The sequence below is a fragment of the Mixophyes fleayi genome, chromosome 2 (genome assembly GCF_038048845.1).
Source record: "Mixophyes fleayi isolate aMixFle1 chromosome 2, aMixFle1.hap1, whole genome shotgun sequence".
NCBI classification, from domain to species: domain Eukaryota; kingdom Metazoa; phylum Chordata; class Amphibia; order Anura; family Limnodynastidae; genus Mixophyes; species Mixophyes fleayi.
In genome coordinates this window covers 319,995,177-320,014,275 of record NC_134403.1, presented here as the reverse complement: position 1 = coordinate 320,014,275, position 19,099 = coordinate 319,995,177, and the positions used below count along the sequence as shown (strand labels likewise).

General features: G+C 42.8%; 1 protein-coding gene across 2 annotated transcripts in view; it reads left to right on the top strand.

Moving 5' to 3' along the window:
* Positions 1-6,685, top strand: part of SH2B2 (SH2B adaptor protein 2) — a 69,873-nt gene extending 63,188 nt beyond the window's left edge. For both annotated transcript variants that reach the window (XM_075196730.1, XM_075196729.1), the window contains one exon: positions 945-6,685. In XM_075196730.1, the coding sequence (XP_075052831.1) occupies positions 945-1,243 (299 nt within the window). In that variant the 3' untranslated portion in view covers positions 1,244-6,685. The remainder of the gene's footprint in view (positions 1-944) is intronic.
* Positions 6,686-19,099: the final 12,414 nt, after the last annotated feature.

Here is a 19,099-nt window from a genome sequence, read left to right as displayed (position 1 = left end):
AAAGATAAAAAGGTATGATTAGGACCCAATGGGGATTTTTTTAGGGTAGTCCCTGTCTTTACTACTGGAAATCATCAGATCACTTATTTTCATATAATTCAGACTTCTATTAAATTGATATAATCGGCACTGAGCAAATTTGTGATCTAAATAAAATCAATAATATTCTGTAGGAATCAGTAGGATCCAGCTGCAAGAGAAAGAAAACAAAACAATCAAAAACCTTACCAATAATTCACCAATTAATTTACCATTAGTGGCAATGGGATACTGCCTGGTTTTCCAGTAGCGTAAAAACAATTTCTACTTTCCAGACAAAGTGACAACCTGCTTATTTTCGCTTTCATGCAGCTTTTTCACAGGATAGCGTAAGTAGAAATATTGCCTGCTTTAAAATATTAACTTTTACATGGAATATAACTGTGTCAGGGTTTTTCTTGAAAATATACAGAAAGGTATTCAGTGACAATTATATATGTATGTATAAATGTATATATATGTTTTCAACAAAGGCATCTTCATCATATTTTTTGCAAAATGATGTTGGCAAATAGGCTTGATCTTGAAATGTATAGCATCAAAGCAATTGTGTGTCAATGAATGACCCAATCAAAGCTTGTTGGATGATTTTAAGCCAAGCCCAAGACTCAGCAGATGACCATTGTTGCACTTTGTGTGCAGTCATCTGCCAACGGTACTAATAGTGCTCCGTGTGACCCAGCTGCTTGACCTAAGCTTTGAATAATCAAATATGTCCATTTTGCCCATCCATTGTAAATAAATTTGAAATGTTGGGCAGGATCATTGTGTGTCGGGCAAATTAGCTCATTGCTGCGATTCAAAACATCATGCTTTTATCAGTATATAAATCTTTAGAAAATGTCAAATGTGTTTACTTTCCTAAAACTGGATTAATTTAGTGTTATTTTTTTTTTTTTTTTTAGAACCTGGACCCGTTGTTAGTGGTTACCAACAACAAAGCTGCAGGACAGACACACAATCCCAACACTACTTCTCAAATTCCGGAGCAAGTAGTATACAGCCTGTAACTCCCCCAGACAGCTCATCTTCCACCACACACCCAGCATATCACAGAGTGGAAGGGACTCTTGGTGCCAGAAGCCGCAGCAACAGTGCCGAGCTTTTGCTGGAATCACCAAATGGAAGCACAGAAGACTACCATGAAAGTGATGGGTCTCGAAGCCGGACAAGGGCTGTTGAGAACCAGTATTCTTTTTACTGAATAATCCAGTTTGAAACTACAGCACTACTAATTTTCCACATTTCAAATGTAGACACTATGTTTGATATTTACTAAGTCATTATATGTCACAAGAAACCATCCAACAACAGAACACAAGCTCTATGTGTATATGAGTGGTGAACAAAACCCCATGTCATTCACATAATAAAGAAAACACCAGGGTTAATAAGATGTATGGATCACTCTACCCATACTGAATTTCCCACTGTTCACTAGAGAAAATGTGAGAATCCCCTGTCCAGGACTCCAGTGTTTCAGGAGATTTTCATTGTCAACTTGAGCTGTCTTAGGTCCAAATTTCTGCAGGTGGCTTCACAATAGGTTATTATGGGGAATAGGTTCCTGTGGGCAATTCACTGTGGGTAGACATCTCCACTCAAGTGCATAGGTTATTGCCAGCATCTAAGCACTACTTTGTCAAGTTTATTATTATTTATTTATAAAGTGTCAATATGTCCAGCAGCACTCACTATGTGAGCAATTATTACACACAGGGCATTATAGTAATTACAGATCAGAACACTTCTGATAGATTGTATAATCTAAAGATAAAGGAAGGGACTTGTTAAAATGACTGCGTCTGTATTCCTAATCAGATTATGGTGTGAGGAATTCTGGTGGAACAAGTTATTATATGATCAGATTATATGCTTGTTTGAAGAGATGAGTTTTGAGAGTGTTTGAAAGCTTTAGGACACTGAGTAACTGTTGGCATTAGGGAAAAAAGATCCATAGAGTAGGTGCAGCACAAGAGAAATCCTCGAGGGAGGAGTGGCAAGAGGTGTAGGAAGATCAGTGAGAAAGAGAGTAGGAAGTTTCTGAAGACCTGAAGTTCTATTTGTGGGAATACCTGAAGATTATGGAAGAAATGTAACAAAGTGCAAGAGGGGTTTGTAGATTAAGACTCGTATTTGGACTGTATTCTGCACATGTTAGGGAGCTAGTGTAGGAACTAACAGAGAGGAGTAGAACTTGATGAGTGGTGTATGATTTGAACTACAGAATTCATAACAGATTGGCATGGAGTCAGTCTGTTCAGTGGTAGACCAGCCGGGAGAGTATTGCAATGCTGGATAAGATTAGAGCGTGCACCAATCTTTTACTTTTGTTATACTTGCAATATGGGACAGACATGAGATATGTTTTAAAGCTGAAGACAGCAGGCAGTTCTTAGAGCGTGAATGTGAGGAGTGAATTACAATGCAGTGTGGAATGGAGAGATTGGAATAATACCCACAGTGATTTTTCTGTCAGGCAAAAGAACACATTTAGAAAGAGATTTTTTTTTTCACTTTATTTTTTAATAAGTTTTATCCATGTTCACTTTTAAACAGTGAGAGGACATAAAAGAGGAAGCAGAAGCAAGGCAGTCCAGAAGACATTCTGGTAGAGAGAGAGATCAGGGGGTACATTTACTAAACTGCGGGTTTGAAAAAGTGGATGATGTTGCCTATAGCAACCTATCAGGTTCTAGTTATTTATTTAGTACATTCTACAAAATGACAGGTATAATCTGATTGGTTGCTATAGGCAACATCTCCACTTTTTCAAACGTGCAGTTTAGTAAATATACATCCAGGAGTGTCAATAGAATATAGACTTCATGGCCAAAAGTATGTGAACACCCGAACATTACATCCATATGTGCTCTTTAAACATTTTATTCCAAAACCATGGGCGTTATGGAATTGGTCCCCCTTTGCAGCTATAACAGCCTCTACTCTTCTAGAAAGGCTTTGCACTAGATTTTGGAACATGGCTGCCGGTATTTGCATCCAATCAGCCACAAGAGCATTAGTGAGATCAGGCACTGATGTTAGGCAATAAGGCCTAGCTCGCAGTCAGTGTTCCAGTTCATCTCAAAGTTGTTCGATGTGGTTGAGGTCAGGGCTGTGCTGACCAGTTCCATACCAATTTTTTTTATGTCTGTTTGTGCAGCACGGCATGGTCTTGCTGAAACAGAAAAGGACCTTCCCCAAACTATTGACACAAAGTTAGGAGCACATAATTTTCTAGAATGTCATTGTACACTGTAACATTAAGATTTCACTTCACTGGAACTAAGGGGGACAGGCCAAACCATGAAAAACAGCCCCAGACCAAACTTTACAGTTCGCAGCATGCATTCAAATAGGAAGAGTTTTCCTGGCTTCCGCCAAACACAGATTCCTCCATCAGGCTGCCAGCTGGTAAAGCATGATTAGTCTTTCCAGAAAATACATTTACACTTCTTCACTGACCAATGACGGTGTGCTTTACAGCACTACCGTCAACTTTTGGCACTGTACATGGTGATGTAAGGGTTGTGTATGGCTGCTCGGCCGTTCTTGTGCTGATGTTGCTTCTAGAGGCAGTTTAGAACTCTGCAATGAGCGTTGCAACAAAGCACAGACAATTTTTTCTAGCTATGTGCTTCAGTACACGCCGGCCCTGTTCTGTGAGCTTGTGTGGTCTACTGCGTCATGGCTCTGCTGTTACTCCCAGATGTTTTCACAATAACGGTTCTTACAGGACCACCCTAGTAGGGCAGAAATTTAACAAACTGATTTGTTGGAAAGATGGCATCCTATGACATTGCCTCGAGGAAAGTCACTGTGCTCTTAAGTACAACCCATATTGCTAATGTTTGACTATGGAGATTGAATGGCTATATGCTTTATTGTTAGCAATGGGTGTGGCTGAAATGGCCAAACACACTAATTAGAAAGGGTGTCCACATACTAATTGCCATGTAGTGTAGATGAAACTGAAACCTGACGAAGGCCAAGACCATATGTATAGATAAAGAAGGTGTCCAAGAAAGGTCCAGTTAGAGAGATAAATGGAAACGGATGATAGTTGAAGACTTCCAATTACCAAAGAGAGTTTACAGTAGCAAAGAGTGATTGGTTGTGTTATAGCTGAAGTAGAATAGGTATGGAGTAGTGACCCTTAGGTTTTAGCAGTGAATAGGTAATTGGTTACTTTAATAAGGGCTGTTTCTGTGCAGTATTGAGAACAGAATACCAGATTACAGATTGTCTAATAAGGAATTAGAGAAAAGAACAACAGTTTGCTTGAACACGTCTGTAGTGTACTTGGCCTATGTTTGCACGCCTCTTGCTTCCCTTGATCCATGTAAGGAGTCGTATACGCATTTGCAGTAGTGAAATTCTGCTTTTCACTGCGTGATGAATGGAGTGCAGTTTAGAAACAAGCAATGAAGCCTGTGTATGTAACCTAACAAAGCACATTGATGATTGTACACCTGCCTGTTATGAATGCCACTTGCTGCTTTTCACAGAAATTGATCTGTAGCTTGAATGGAGAAATATCCATATCCATATTGGCCATAGCAAACATTCTCATCTAGAAATATACCATTCCCTACAGTCTGAGCATCACCTTCTCCATTTTTCTTCTCTTGGCCAATCACTGTCTGAAGCAACAATTGTCATTTAAATCAGGGGCATGTACAACTTCTTTAAAAATGGGTATGTTTTGTGCAGCAATTATGTTCACGTGTGAAAATGCAGAGCAAGTTTGGTTAGCTAGAGCTACAACTAGCATGTCTAAAAGAGCAGCAAGTGACTAGCGTTAAAGTGCACTGCAATTTTGGGAATAAAATAGTATTAGCAAAAGCAGACATTGGGTTGAAGGATAATGGCTGATTAAGTGGCTGTATCATAAAATTATAGTTATTAGCTATCTTCGTTAAAATAATTGGCCCAAGCCACTCTTGTGACAAACTTGCCACTGACTTTTAGGAGAACTGAATCATAGAGCTTTAGTTCCCAAATAATCCTCCCTCTGCTAGTAGTAAAACAAGTGATGCATTCCTGTGCTGTTAGGCTAGGAGAAGTTTACACAAGGTATTTGCCAATTGTTGATGGACTCTGCTCTATCAATAACTCCCAAATCACTGCAGGTAATTTTGAAACCTCTGGCAATTGTTAATATTATAACAGTTATTTGTATAGCTCCTATTTATTATGCAGAATTTTACAGAGAATATTTCATAATTCACATCAGTCCCTGTCCCAATAGAGCTTACAGTCTATATTTCCTACCACACACACAGACACTCTAGCGTTCGTTTTGTTAGAAGCCAATTAACCTAACAGTATGTCTTTAGAGTGTGAGAGCAAACCAGAGTACACAGAGGAATCCCACAGAAACACAGTGAGAACATACAAACTCCACACAGTGCTTGCCTGCTTATTGGACCTCCCCTCTGGGATCTCCTGGGGGGGAAAGGTTAAAAAGTGGGAGACGGGCGGGCCATTATGACATGAATCGCGTTATGGGGAGCTGCCCAGTGAGGCCTGAGGATGTGAACTGTGTTATCAAGACCCCCTCTCTTTACAGGAAGGAGTGGTTGAATCCAGGAGAGTGACCTATTCTCCCAGGAGAACTCCCCGTAATTCGGGAGTCTCCATGGCATTTCGAGAGAGTAAGCAAGTATGCTCCACACAGAGCCAAAATTAGCCAGAGAAGTGGCCATTACTGGTGTCAGCAGTGGTACCTGTTGAACTGCATGGGTGCTGGGTGTTGTACCCTCCCTGTTCTACAACTGGGAGAGGGATGGGGACTGTTGTTTTGGGAAATATGGTTCGAAGGTCAGGTTCACCTTTAATTGGGTTTCCATTTTATTGTCCACCATTTGTAGCTCTGTTGTTAGTAGGCATCTTAAATGACACACCTTGGTAAATATTCATATTAACGTTAATGTTTATTTCATCATTGCATTTACTTACTGTCACTGATTGCTTAGATTTACTATCGGTATATTGTTTTTGTGATTTTTGACAGTTAAAAGAAATTCAATTTGCATATCTCCACCCAGCTTTCCACACATTTACTCATTTGTCCTTTGCTTAAGTGTGAATATGCTGGTTCAAAACAGGTTGTGAGCATGAAAATGCAACTTACATCCTTGTTCATTGCTGCTTTTTATTTGGAAATGTATCAGTTAGCATTACAGAGGGGTCACTTTCATTGTACATGTTATAGAAATCAACAATACTGAGCAATGTTATCACTAAGTTGAGTGATGTGATGTCCAGTCTGGAATACAGGCAGCTGCTCTGACTTCAGCTGCAGAGTAGCAATGTGACATTGAGTTCCCCAATGCTTTTGGGGAAGGAACTGAGACGCAATTCACATTACTGTGTTATAACTTCTCTATTGACTGTTTGATATAAAACCTAGTACTAAAATAAGCCACCAGATTTGGATTTAACATATCCATAACTGTCGAAATCTTCTGTAATTATTTTAGTAGTTTATACTAATCAATAGATAGATAAGGTTTAACATCTTCTTGAAGTATCTCTGTTTCTTCAGCAGTTGGCCCTTAAATGTATTGGTATACCAGGGGCGCACGCAGGATTTTTAAGGGGGGGGTTTCCACCCCGAAAAAAAATATAGAGAGCTGCTGCGCATGCGCAGCAGCTGTCTATATTTTTTTTCGGGGTGGAAACCCCCCAGTAAAGTGCCGCTATGTAGGGGCACTGTTTATCCCCCGTTCTTCACAGAGGGGAGGGGTTTCTGGAGAACCAAGAAACCCCCTCTGCGTGCGCCCCTGTATACTAGGCATGTAAAAAGCACTCTTTCCTCAAAATTATTTGTGTTGTCTGCAGAAAAGTAATGTATAAACATTGTCTTTTTTTATTCTCCATCTTTTTATAATTTCTGTCTTTGTCATCCCCATCCTCACTGGAAAACAACAAAACAAATTTCATTTGTACATCCAAAAAATGCCCCAACAACCAGCTACCCTCAAACATCCAGACAACTTTACATCACCACTGCTTGTACTTTTCATTTAGAGGTGAGATATAGCACAAAATCAGCCATCTATGACCGAATGCTCAATAGTGTGACTACAGGAAAGTATTACATAAAATGCTACTATTAGACTATGTATAAGAATTAATGTGCGTTTGATGTGTATAATCAATATACAGTTACACAGCAGTCATGTTCTGTTTGTATAACTGGTCAATCTGGCTTTTTATATTTTGTGTTGCTAAACAGAGCCATATTCCAAGAAATGCAGAGGAGGGTTTGGCTACGGGAGTGAGATAGGTCCAAGACAGGACAATTGTTGCCATGTTGTACTCACACAGTTCAACCATGCTGACGGGTAACAGGCCAGCACATAACTACATTACAAAATAAAGTTTAGTTGCCTACTGCTACTTTCCTGAACTGATGCCTACAATGTACTATGTAATTCAGTTATAATGTCTGTGTCACATTATGGTTTTTGAATTAGAATGAAGTGGATTTCAATAGAAAGGTTTATCCAGGATAGCAAAAAAAACATTTAAAGGGCTTCTCTAACAACATGAAAAAAAAAAAAAGAATCATCCCAGTACCAAATAATTTCCCCAAATTAAATATTCTCCCTCTCACCATGATTTATTTCTATATATAATTTATGGTGGGAGGAAGAATATATAATATATATAAATGTTATAGTGTGCTAATGTAGTCTTTGAGGGTGATGAGATGTGTTCAGATACCCCAAGCTCTGCAGAGAGCCGAGACGTCTGTAGTGTCCAGGGCTTGAGCAACTCTTCAATCTCTGGCCACATAAGTAGAATTAAAAACTTATTTAATTTAAGGCATGAGCTCAGTGTTTTCAGGGGAGTGGAAGAAAGGCTAAATTTCCTGGAGAACACATTTAAGGTGTGGAAGATTTATTTTCTAAGTGAGGCTTGGTTGAGAGAAATGTTAGAAATTGATGTGATAAGACAATTAGATCAGTGTTCAGTTTTCTCATATGGGATATGGTTTGTCATACCTAAGACAAGAATGCACAATTGATTGAACAGATGAACTTTGTGTTACAATAAAGACAGGCAAAGATTACTACAAACTTGTAATTTTTAGAAAACTTTGTAAACATGTAGAAATAAAGTGTATACATTTATTTGTGTTGTAGTATACTTGTTACATAATTTAAAAACTGCCAAAATTAACAGCTGTAAAAAAAAAAATATCTAACGGTTTTGGTAATGTAATGAATATTTGTATGTTTCCTTTAGTGCAAGTTCTGTTGGAGTACTTAATAAAAGACGCTTAAATATGTCTCTTTAATTTTCTATGACAATTGTAGGTTATTAGATTAATTCATTTGAACTTGCACTCATTAATTAAATACACATACAATTATGGTCTTTTTCTATTTTATAAGATTACTTGCTATTTTAACTAACCTTAAGAATCAGGCAGCTGAACAAAGGTTTCTGTGGTAATACATATTAATAGAAAAGATTGTTCTCACAGCAGAAGGTGGTCAATTCAAGAGGAAGATGGAGGGGTTACATGAAGCCGTCACGGACTCCTGGCTGTGACTAATTACATATCAATATTAAAAACTGAAATGGCTTCAAACACATTTAACTGAGTAGTCGAACACTTAAAGTGTTTTGAGTATCCTCCAACTAAAGCAGTAATTATTTCATATTAGTTTATATTTTATATAAAATTAACTGAGCTAGGCTTCTGGGTTTCTTGTCCCATAAAATAGCGGTGGCAAATAAATTAATTAGGAATACAGTTAAACCACTTTAGAATAAAAAGGTTGCCCAGCAATCTGACAGACAATTAGGTCGTTCTAGGCCAAGTTGGTCACACATCCCTGTGTAGGTGGCCTCAAATTGATTAGAGTAGATATTGGTTGGGTTTTAACCACAATCTGACAGTGTGCAGCTGACCGCAATCATTTTTTTTTTAAATGCTAGACAAAATGTCACAACAGTGATTAATAATCTACTTACAACAACGTTTAGGATAAAGAATCACTTTTCTAACCTCAGGTTCCTGGACCTCTCTGCCGCCTTCAATTCAGTTCCATTGGCCACTTTCTTCTCATCATCATCATCAGTTATTTATATAGCGCCACTAATTACATAGCGCTGTACAGAGAACTCATTCACATCAGCCCCTGCCCCATTGGAGCTCACAGTCTAAATTCCCTAAGGTACACACACACAAACACACTAGGGTCAATTTTTTTTGATAGCAGCCAATTAACCTACCAGTATGTTTTTGGAATGTGGGAGGAAACCGGAGCACCTGGAGGAAACCCACGCAAACACGGGGAGAACATACAAACTCCACACAGATAAGGCCATGGTCGGGAATTGAACTCATGACCGCAGTGCTGTGAGGCAGAAGTGCTAACCACTAACTTTCTCTTGCGCAACTCCTTAATTATTGGTCTTAGTGACTCAGATCTCTACTGGTTACAAGCCTGGATCAGATACACTGGGGTGGCCACTGATAGACCGGTACAGTACTATTCATATATGTCTTGTGTTCTAATGACAATTGCTGGGTTGTGTTAACCCCGGCTTAAGACTGCTGTAATTGCTTTGCCTGTATTTCCCCTTTATATCCCTATATTGCTTTTCCCACAGTTAATGTCGCTTGTAATTCCTTTTTTAATATACCAAATTAATATTTTTATCTGTATATTTGCCTGGGAGTGAAAGTATGTCCCCACATCCACGGTAATGCGGGTAAATAGCCTGTGGGTGCTAACAAACATTAAACATAGTACAATGCCAATACAAGCCACTGCTGAATGTCAATATGCTGCAATGTAACCAAGCTAGAAGCAAAGAAAACAGAAAACACAGGTGAATGTGTCAAGTCATTACAAGCTATGGCGGTATCAGATATCGGCCCTCATTCTCATATACACTCTTGATTACTAAGGAATTCAAAACATCAGACCGGATACCTGATATCAAGATTACTCTTCCGTTCCCATTCAGCTATCAGCTAGTGACTCAATGTCCTGAGTTTGACCCACTTCTGATTTCTTGGCACATTTCTTAACACTTTACACAAACTACTCAGTTTTTATTGTTTCATCTGCACTCTTCCTATACGTCCCTTCATTCAAAGTCATCTATATGTTTATTGAATGTCAGTCAATGACTTCAAAATAAGATGTGTAAACTAGAGTTATACATTAGCTCCACTTGCTTGGTAAGCACCGATTATTTGGTTATTATTTAACCCTGTTTTGTAAATGCTGGGTTGCTAGTGCTGGGGGGGATTGTACTTGTCACTTAAATAAATGCATGGTAATACTGTCGCAGAATCGTTTATCCAGTAGACTTTCTTACATCCTTAGCTATAAGTTGGTTTACTTCAGTTGCCTCTTTAAACTAATTGAAAGACAACAATTGTTTGGATGGTTGGTTACCAGTCTTTCATCGGAGATGCTACATCATTATCTTTTTCATCAAAAATCAATATTCAAATATTGGTAAGTCAAAAATGTGTGTTTCTGTGCATGTATTATGTTTTGTGTGTATTCCTGGTTTGTGCCTCCTTATGCCTTGAGAGGTGGGAAGGAGCATGTAATGACTGGGAGATTACAGTAAAAACGTGTTCATGTGATTGATATATTGAGGTTGAAGCAGCCACAGGTACATCTGCCAGGAGGCGTATCTATTGTTGCTGCTAGACCCCTGGTGCAATGAACAGAGCTATTGATGACCAGCAGGGACCTTTGCAGTGTAAACAAAAGATTAAAATAAATATGTGATCCATGCCTAGGCTGGTTTCCGCCAATATTTTCAATAAAGTTCACTGCGGTTAGACCCCACATTGGACCTAGCCGTGGTTAACTAATCAGAGGACCATTCTTACGCTCTGACATACCAGAGCGAAGACTCCCTTTTATTATTATTAACAATGTAGTGATGTCTGGCGCCACAGTGCTCCACAGCGCCGCCCAGTGAGATAACAGGACATTAAAACAAGGACATACAAGGTAGAAAAAATAAATGCAAACATGAAAACAAAGGGGTGGGGGGCCGTGCTCATGAGAGAGCCCTGCTCATGGGAGAGCTTACATTTTAGTTGAAAGAGAGCACAACTGAAACAAGAAGAGCTAATGTGGCTCAGAGTGGAGATTAGGACAATGGTGAGGGTACATTAGTGTGGGTAGAATATGTAGGTGTAGGGTAAACTCTAATAAAGAAATGGGTTTTCAGAGAGTGTGTAAATATTTGAAGGCTGTGGGAGAGTCTGATTGACCACAGTCAGGCGGACAGCAAGCATCATGGGAGAAGTCTTGTAGGCGGGAGTGGAAAGTGGTTACCAGAGATGAAATAAGGTGCAGGTCAGAGGTAGATATGTATTAGTTAGTGCTGACTGTCTTTGCAAGCTGTTCTTTAGAAAGAATGAAGAGAATCCTCATGGATATATGGGAATATATAAATTGTTGAATGATGGATTGGGGACGCCCTTATTTAAATGAAGTATATTATCATGGTGTCAGTGAGTTCTTTTTAACAGTATTTTTTACGCGGGACCTGGATGCTAGGACATACAGCATTAAATTTCTACAAGCACCTGTATATCACAACAGTTTATCGCTGTAAGGACTTGATGGACCAGTAGTGCCACAAACAACAATGTTATTTTATGACATTTACTTCAACACTCATCACATTTACCTCAAAACCCATCGTACATTGATGTTGGGAGGAGCTCCAGTGCTTTCAGGATGTTGCTGTTTTTCCCAGACGATGGCCTGTTTTTATTTTGCTGGCTAGATTCCCTCAGGGCCCCATGCCACTGGTTTTCCTGTTGTAGTGTGACTATCCTGGTGCTGGTTGCAGCCATTTCAAGGTGAACCCCCACTGTTTGTCCCCAGAAACTGCCCAAGCTGTGTGATAGAATACAAAAAAACTTAGTCCTAGCCAATTGTACCTTGAATACCTGCCTTCTCTAACATTTTAGGGGCAGGCTACTTTGCTCATGCATCACAATGGGGGCTCTGCCCAGGCCTCTTGCCTGTCTGCCCCTTTGACTCCCAATTTTTTCTTCTCAGGGCCTCTCACACAACAACTTGCCTTATATCAGCTCTTCTTACATCCCTCCGGACTACCCTAGTACTCTGTCCACTATTTCTCCCCATTTTTCCCTTTGCTGTTTTATATCTTTCTTGCTCCTTGTTTCCTCGGTCCCCAAATGTTTTCTCATGCAGCCTCTTGTCATCTCTTACTGCCAGGTCTCACTGACCTTAGCTTGATGGAGAATTTGCAGAGAAAACACTGGAAGATGGGCACTTTATTGCTTTTTCTCATGGCAGCACATTTGGTGTCACCACACACGACATCCAGAAATAGTGTGATCTCTCTGTTTAATATTGGAACTGCCTGTCCGCTGCAGTAGTGACTTCCTGACACATCTCAGAAGTGAGCATTTGTGGATGGACATCTTAAAAATACAGTCAGTGGAAAGTTGCTGACATGTTAATTCACAGAGCTGTCACCAATGGCAGTGTGAAAAGTGGCAGTGTGGCATACAGCCGTATGCCATCCCACTTCAAGTACTGTGTAAAGATATATGTGCTTTCATAATAATTATAACTATACTTGTAGGTAACACATAGCCTCCCAGTCATTTCTTGGCCGCTCTGTATCCAGTGGTTGAACACAGAGTCCTTGAAAAGCTGAGGTTCCCTCTTCAGTCTCTGTTTTCTCTCTCTCTTCGCTCAGGAACATAGGACTCCCCTGAACTGTCAAAGCTTTCCTGCTTCCTGCAAGGCACAACAGAGCTCCTGCATGGATCTGTCCACTGAGCCATTTCTTCAGCTACTGAAGTTGTCTCCTCACTGAGCCACGGGCTGATGTAGTGTTTGAAAAATGTGTCCGTCAAAAACGCAGACGTAAAAGGTGTCCAAAAAAAGCAGCTCAGCATATAGGGTATGGCCACTCTCGATCCAGTGGTTGAACACACAGTCCTGCTATAGCTGAGGTTCCCTCTTCAGTTTTTGTGTTCTCTCTCTCCTCTCAGAAATACAGGTCTCCCCTGAACTCCTATCTAAGCTTTGTTGCCTCCTGCAGGGCACACCAGAGCTGCTCCATGGATCTCTAAAAAACGAGAGATGAATTGTAGGCGCTCCCCAGGAATGAGACATTGTTAAAAATTATCATATATAGAAACCAAAAGCAAAAGTTCTGATAGGACAAAAAAGGTCTCTAAATTTCTTTATAATAGTCTCAGAAATGTTTACAATCCTTCTTATCCACATTTGGTCTTACTCACAAAACTGAAGATAGAATTACACTTCTCATCTTAAGATGGTGTAGATGTTTAGAAGTACTCCACATCAAATTCCAACCAAGAATTGTCTTTTATTATCTATGATTAAGAACGGAATTATCCTAATTTGCTGACGGAAATCCACCTGTGTTTTCATCAGAAGCAAACAGTGTTGCCATTTTCACTCATATTATTATTACTCACATATTACAGAGAACATATCTGTGTAGCAGAACAGAATGCACTATACAGGCAGAGAAAACACAGCAAGTTTCACTCAAGACACCAAGCAGCAGAGAGCGCTGTAGTAAGCTGACTCGTTCCAGCATTCCGGCAGTTCCGGCTTTTACCTAATCCCTAAACAAATTTAGAGACTTTTTTTCAGAACTTGTGTTTTTGTTTTCTACATATGATCATTTTTAACAATATCTCATACCTGGAGAGCGCCTACAATCCATCTCTTGCTTTTTAGAGCTCTGTATGTATAGCAGGTTAGGAGTTACTGCATTGTGAAGGAAAGGGCAGCACCTCAGTGTTGCGCCAGTTGATTCTGTTTGTATTTTATTATTTCCTCCGTGGATCTGTCCACGGAGTCATTTCTTCAGCTACTGAAGTTGTCTCCTCACTGAGCCATCTCCTCAGTTACTCACTTAGGAGATGATGTAGAGTTGGAGACATTTTCTGTCAAAAACGCAGAAATAAAACGTGTCTTAAAAAAGTAGTTCATGTTATGCTGAGCTGCACGTATCTATGTAAAATAAGAGACGACAATCATCATAATTACCCTGTATTAAACTACTTCTTTTTACCCCTATCATTAGAGGTAGATAGTTAAAAAAAAAAATCTTTCTGCTAGGAAGTGACAGAACAATTCATAATAATTTTCTAATCATCAAATTGAAGAATGTGACTAAAAAACATTAGTGTTGTGCTCCCATTCAAGTGGAAAGCAGTTTTTTTTAAAATAAAGTAAATAAATCAAGTTAATGTCAGCTGAAATCGCCAGTAGATTATAAAAAATATAATATATGCTTAGGAAGTGGCAGAAAAGTTATTAACAATGTAGTTATAAATAGTTAATCAGTAAATAAAGTACATCACCACCCTCTAAGATATTCATGTCAGCTTTCATTCAGCAATGGTACAAGTAATGTACAGTAATAGTGTAATAATACTGTTACATTGAGGAGGAGAGTGATATGCTGACTACCCTTAAAGTAACAGTAAAACAGATCTGCATATAAGGGTAGTGTCATTAGAAAGTATTCTGCAGTAAGAATATCAGTAGAAATTGCAACGGAACATTTCAGCAAAAACATTCTTAAAAATACATCTATATGAGCCAGATGGAGGGAATACTAGGGGGAGCAAAAAAAAAAAAATGGAATTTATTCATTAACACTGAAAAACACCAATCCCCACATAAAATTGGTGTCTATCAGTGCTAATGATAACATTTACAAAGGCCCTCTGAAAAGTGTGAAGTTCCCCAAATGCTGTGTGTGTGGGGAAGAGGCTCCCTGACCACCAGATTTCAGATTTTTTTCACTTTCTAAAAATGTCAGGAAAGCCCTCGAGTTTTTTTCTGTAAAAACTGAAAAAGGAGAATTCCCCTATATAAAAATACATAAATATATAGATTCTGTTTATCATCATTGTGATAGTATCTATATAAGTGTATGTCTGTGCTGTGGTATGTCATTTGGGGGCAAGGTGGAAATAGATAAATTGTGCTCACAATGGTAATTAAGAAATGTGCTCTGTGGGCCAGAACATGTGCCTTTCCTGTATGACCACCTGCTCTTCAGGCCAGGAACCACTAAAAGCAGTCCCGGGTGAATATAGCAATGGTTTTGATTTCAGCGGGACAGTCCCAAATTTAGGACTCTGTCCCGCCCAGGGACATATTTGTCCCTCGGGTGGGAATGTTGGGGAAAGGGCTAATGGACAGCCTAGCGCTTTACAGCGCTAGTCAGTCCTCTGGAGTATGACCATATCCCCATCGAGATGCGTCCACAACCCCTGTCGTCATGCCGAGGACTTGCATGTTGGGAGGTAGGCTTTAATGCGGCTCTGATTTCAGAACACATTACAACATGCTGTGATTGTGCACATAGGGAATGAAAGCTGCAGTGGACAGTATGAGGACCATCATCATCATCATCATCATTTATTTATATAGCGCCACTAATTCCGCAGCGCTGTACAGAGAACTCATTCACATCAGTCCCTGCCCCATTGGAGCTTACAGTCTAAATTCCCTAATATATACACACACTCACACAAAGACAGACAGAGAGGGAGACAGACAGAGACTAGGGTCAATTTTTGATTGCAGCCAATTAACCTACCAGTATGTTTTTGGAGTGTGGGAGGAAACCGGAGCACCCGGAGGAAACCCACGCAAACACAGGGAGAACATACAAACTCCACACAGATAAGGCCATGGTCGGGAATCGAACTCATGACCCCAGTGCTGTGAGGCAGATGTGCTAACCACTAGGCCACTGTGCTGCCCTATACAATATATATTATGTGTGGTAACTATATGCTGCTGACACGAGTCACCATACCACTAGAATGTTTTGCTTCATTTACAAGCTGTTGATTGGGATATTGCTGTTACATTACTAAATCAAACTAATTGGATAATGTTCACTATTGAGATGACCAGAGTCTCTGTGAAGATGTTAAGGGGACACAGGTGATGTAACTTGGTGGTGCAGTGCAATCAGATGTCTGAATAATTTGGACACCATACCATCTCTGTATTGCAAAATAAACTCTTTATTTACGCTTCTTCTTCACTCCAATGCATTCTTAAATGGTTGCAGTGATAAAGTAAATATGTACAGTTCCTATATACATCTCCTGTCTCCTCCTGCACAGTTCTTAAGGGCTACATGGACAGAATATCAATGGGGCACTCATCTCTCTCTCACAGCATTGTTCACTCATCCTTTCTCTGCGGGGTAATATCCATCTCCCGTACTCTGCAGGGTTAATATCCCTCTCCCGTCCTCTGCGGGGGTAATTTCGCTCTCCCATCCTCTGGGTTCTCTGGGGGGGGTGATCTCTCTCTCCTGTGCTCTGCGGGGGTGATATCTCTCTCCCGTGCTCTGCAGGGGTAATAGCTCTCTCCCGTGCTCTGCGGGGGTGATATCTCTCTCCCGTCCTCTGCGGAGGTAATAGCTCCCTCCCGTCCTCTGCGGGGGTAATAGCTCTCTCCCATCCTCTAGGTCCTCTGTGGGGGTGAAATCTCTCTTCCGTGCTCTGCAGGGGTAATATTTCTCCCCCGTCCTCTGGGAGGGGGAGGGGGGTGATATCTCTCTCCCATCCTCTGGGGGCAGGGGGTGATATCTCTCTCCCATCCTCTGGGGGCAGGGGGTGATACCTCTCTCCCATCCTCTGGGGGCAGGGGATGATATCTCTCTCCCGTCCTCTGGGGAGGGGGGATGATATCTCTCTCCCATCCTCTGGAAGGGGGGCGTGATATCTCTCTTCCATCCTCTTCAGGGGTGATACCTCTCTCCCATCCTCTGCGGGGGTGATATCACATCCTCTGGGACAGGGGGGTCATATCTCTCTCCTATGCTCTGCGGGGTTGATAGCTCTCTCCCTTGCTCTGTGGGGAATATCTCTCTCCCATCCTCTGGGGGGGTGATATCTCTCTCCCTTGCTCTGCGGGGGGTAATATCTCTCTCCCGTCCTCTGCAGGAGTAATATCTCTCTCCAGTCCTCTGGGGGGAGGGGCGATACCTCTCTCCCGTCCTCTGGGGGGAGGGGCGATACCTCTCTCCCGTCCTCTGGGGAGGGGGGATGATATCTCTCTCCCGTCCTCTGGGGAGGGGGGGGATGATATCTCTCTCCCGTCCTCTGGGGAGGGGGGGGGATGATATCTCTCTCCCGTCCTCTGGGGAGGGGGGGGATGATATCTCTCTCCCGTCCTCTGGGGAGGGGGGGGATGATATCTCTCTCCCATCCTCTGGGGAGGGGGGGGATGATATCTCTCTCCCATCCTCTGGAAGGGGGGCGTGATATCTCTCTTCCATCCTCTTCAGGGGTGATACCTCTCTCCCATCCTCTGCGGGGGTGATATCACATCCTCTGGGACAGGGGGGTCATATCTCTCTCCTATGCTCTGCGGGGTTGATAGCTCTCTCCCTTGCTCTGTGGGGAATATCTCTCTCCCATCCTCTGGGGGGGGTGATATCTCTCTCCCTTGCTCTGCGGGGGGTAATATCTCTCTCCCGTCCTCTGCAGGAGTAATATCTCTCTCCAGTCCTCTGGGGGGAGGGGCGATACCTCTCTCCCGTCCTCTGGGGGGAGGGGCGATACCTCTCTCCCGTCCTCTGGGGAGGGGGGATGATATCTCTCTCCCGTCCTCTGGGGAGGGGGGGATGATATCTCTCTCCCGTCCTCTGGGGAGGGGGGGGATGATATCTCTCTCCCGTCCTCTGGGGAGGGGGGGGATGATATCTCTCTCCCGTCCTCTGGGGAGGGGGGGGATGATATCTCTCTCCCGTCCTCTGGGGAGGATGATATCTCTCTCCCGTCCTCTGGGGAGGATGATATCTCTCTCCCGTCCTCTGGGGAGGGGGGGGATGATATCTCTCTCCCGTCCTCTGGGGAGGGGGGGGATGATATCTCTCTCCCGTCCTCTGGGGAGGGGGGGATGATATCTCTCTCCCGTCCTCTGGGGAGGGGGGGGGATGATATCTCTCTCCCGTCCTCTGGGGAGGGGGGGGATGATATCTCTCTCCCGTCCTCTGGGGAGGGGGGGATGATATCTCTCTCCCGTCCTCTGGGGAGGGGGGGGATGATATCTCTCTCCCGTCCTCTGGGGAGGGGGGGGATGATATCTCTCTCCCGTCCTCTGGGGAGGGGGGGGATGATATCTCTCTCCCGTCCTCTGGGGAGGGGGGGATGATATCTCTCTCCCGTCCTCTGGGGAGGGGGGGGATGATATCTCTCTCCCGTCCTCTGGGGAGGGGGGGGATGATATCTCTCTCCCGTCCTCTGGGGAGGGGGGGGATGATATCTCTCTCCCGTCCTCTGGGGAGGGGGGGGCTGATATCTCTCTCCCGTCCTCTGGGGAGGGGGGGGGATGATATCTCTCTCCCGTCCTCTGGGGAGGGGGGGGCTGATATCTCTCTCCCGTCCTCTGGGGAGGGGGGGGATGATATCTCTCTCCCGTCCTCTGGGGAGGGGGGGGATGATATCTCTCTCCCGTCCTCTGGGGAGGGGGGGGGATGATATCTCTCTCCCGTCCTCTGGGGAGGGGGGGGATGATATCTCTCTCCCGTCCTCTGGGGAGGGGGGGGATGATATCTCTCTCCCGTCCTCTGGGGAGGGGGGGGATGATATCTCTCTCCCGTCCTCTGGGGAGGGGGGGGATGATATCTCTCTCCCGTCCTCTGGGGAGGGGGGGGGTGATATCTCTCTCCCGTCCTCTGGGGAGGGGGGGGATGATATCTCTCTCCCGTCCTCTGGGGAGGGGGGGGATGATATCTCTCTCCCGTCCTCTGGGGAGGGGGGGGATGATATCTCTCTCCCGTCCTCTGGGGAGGGGGGGGATGATATCTCTCTCCCGTCCTCTGGGGAGGGGGGATGATATCTCTCTCCCGTCCTCTGGGGAGGGGGGGATGATATCTCTCTCCCGTCCTCTGGGGAGGGGGGGGATGATATCTCTCTCCCGTCCTCTGGGGAGGGGGGGATGATATCTCTCTCCCGTCCTCTGGGGAGGGGGGGATGATATCTCTCTCCCGTCCT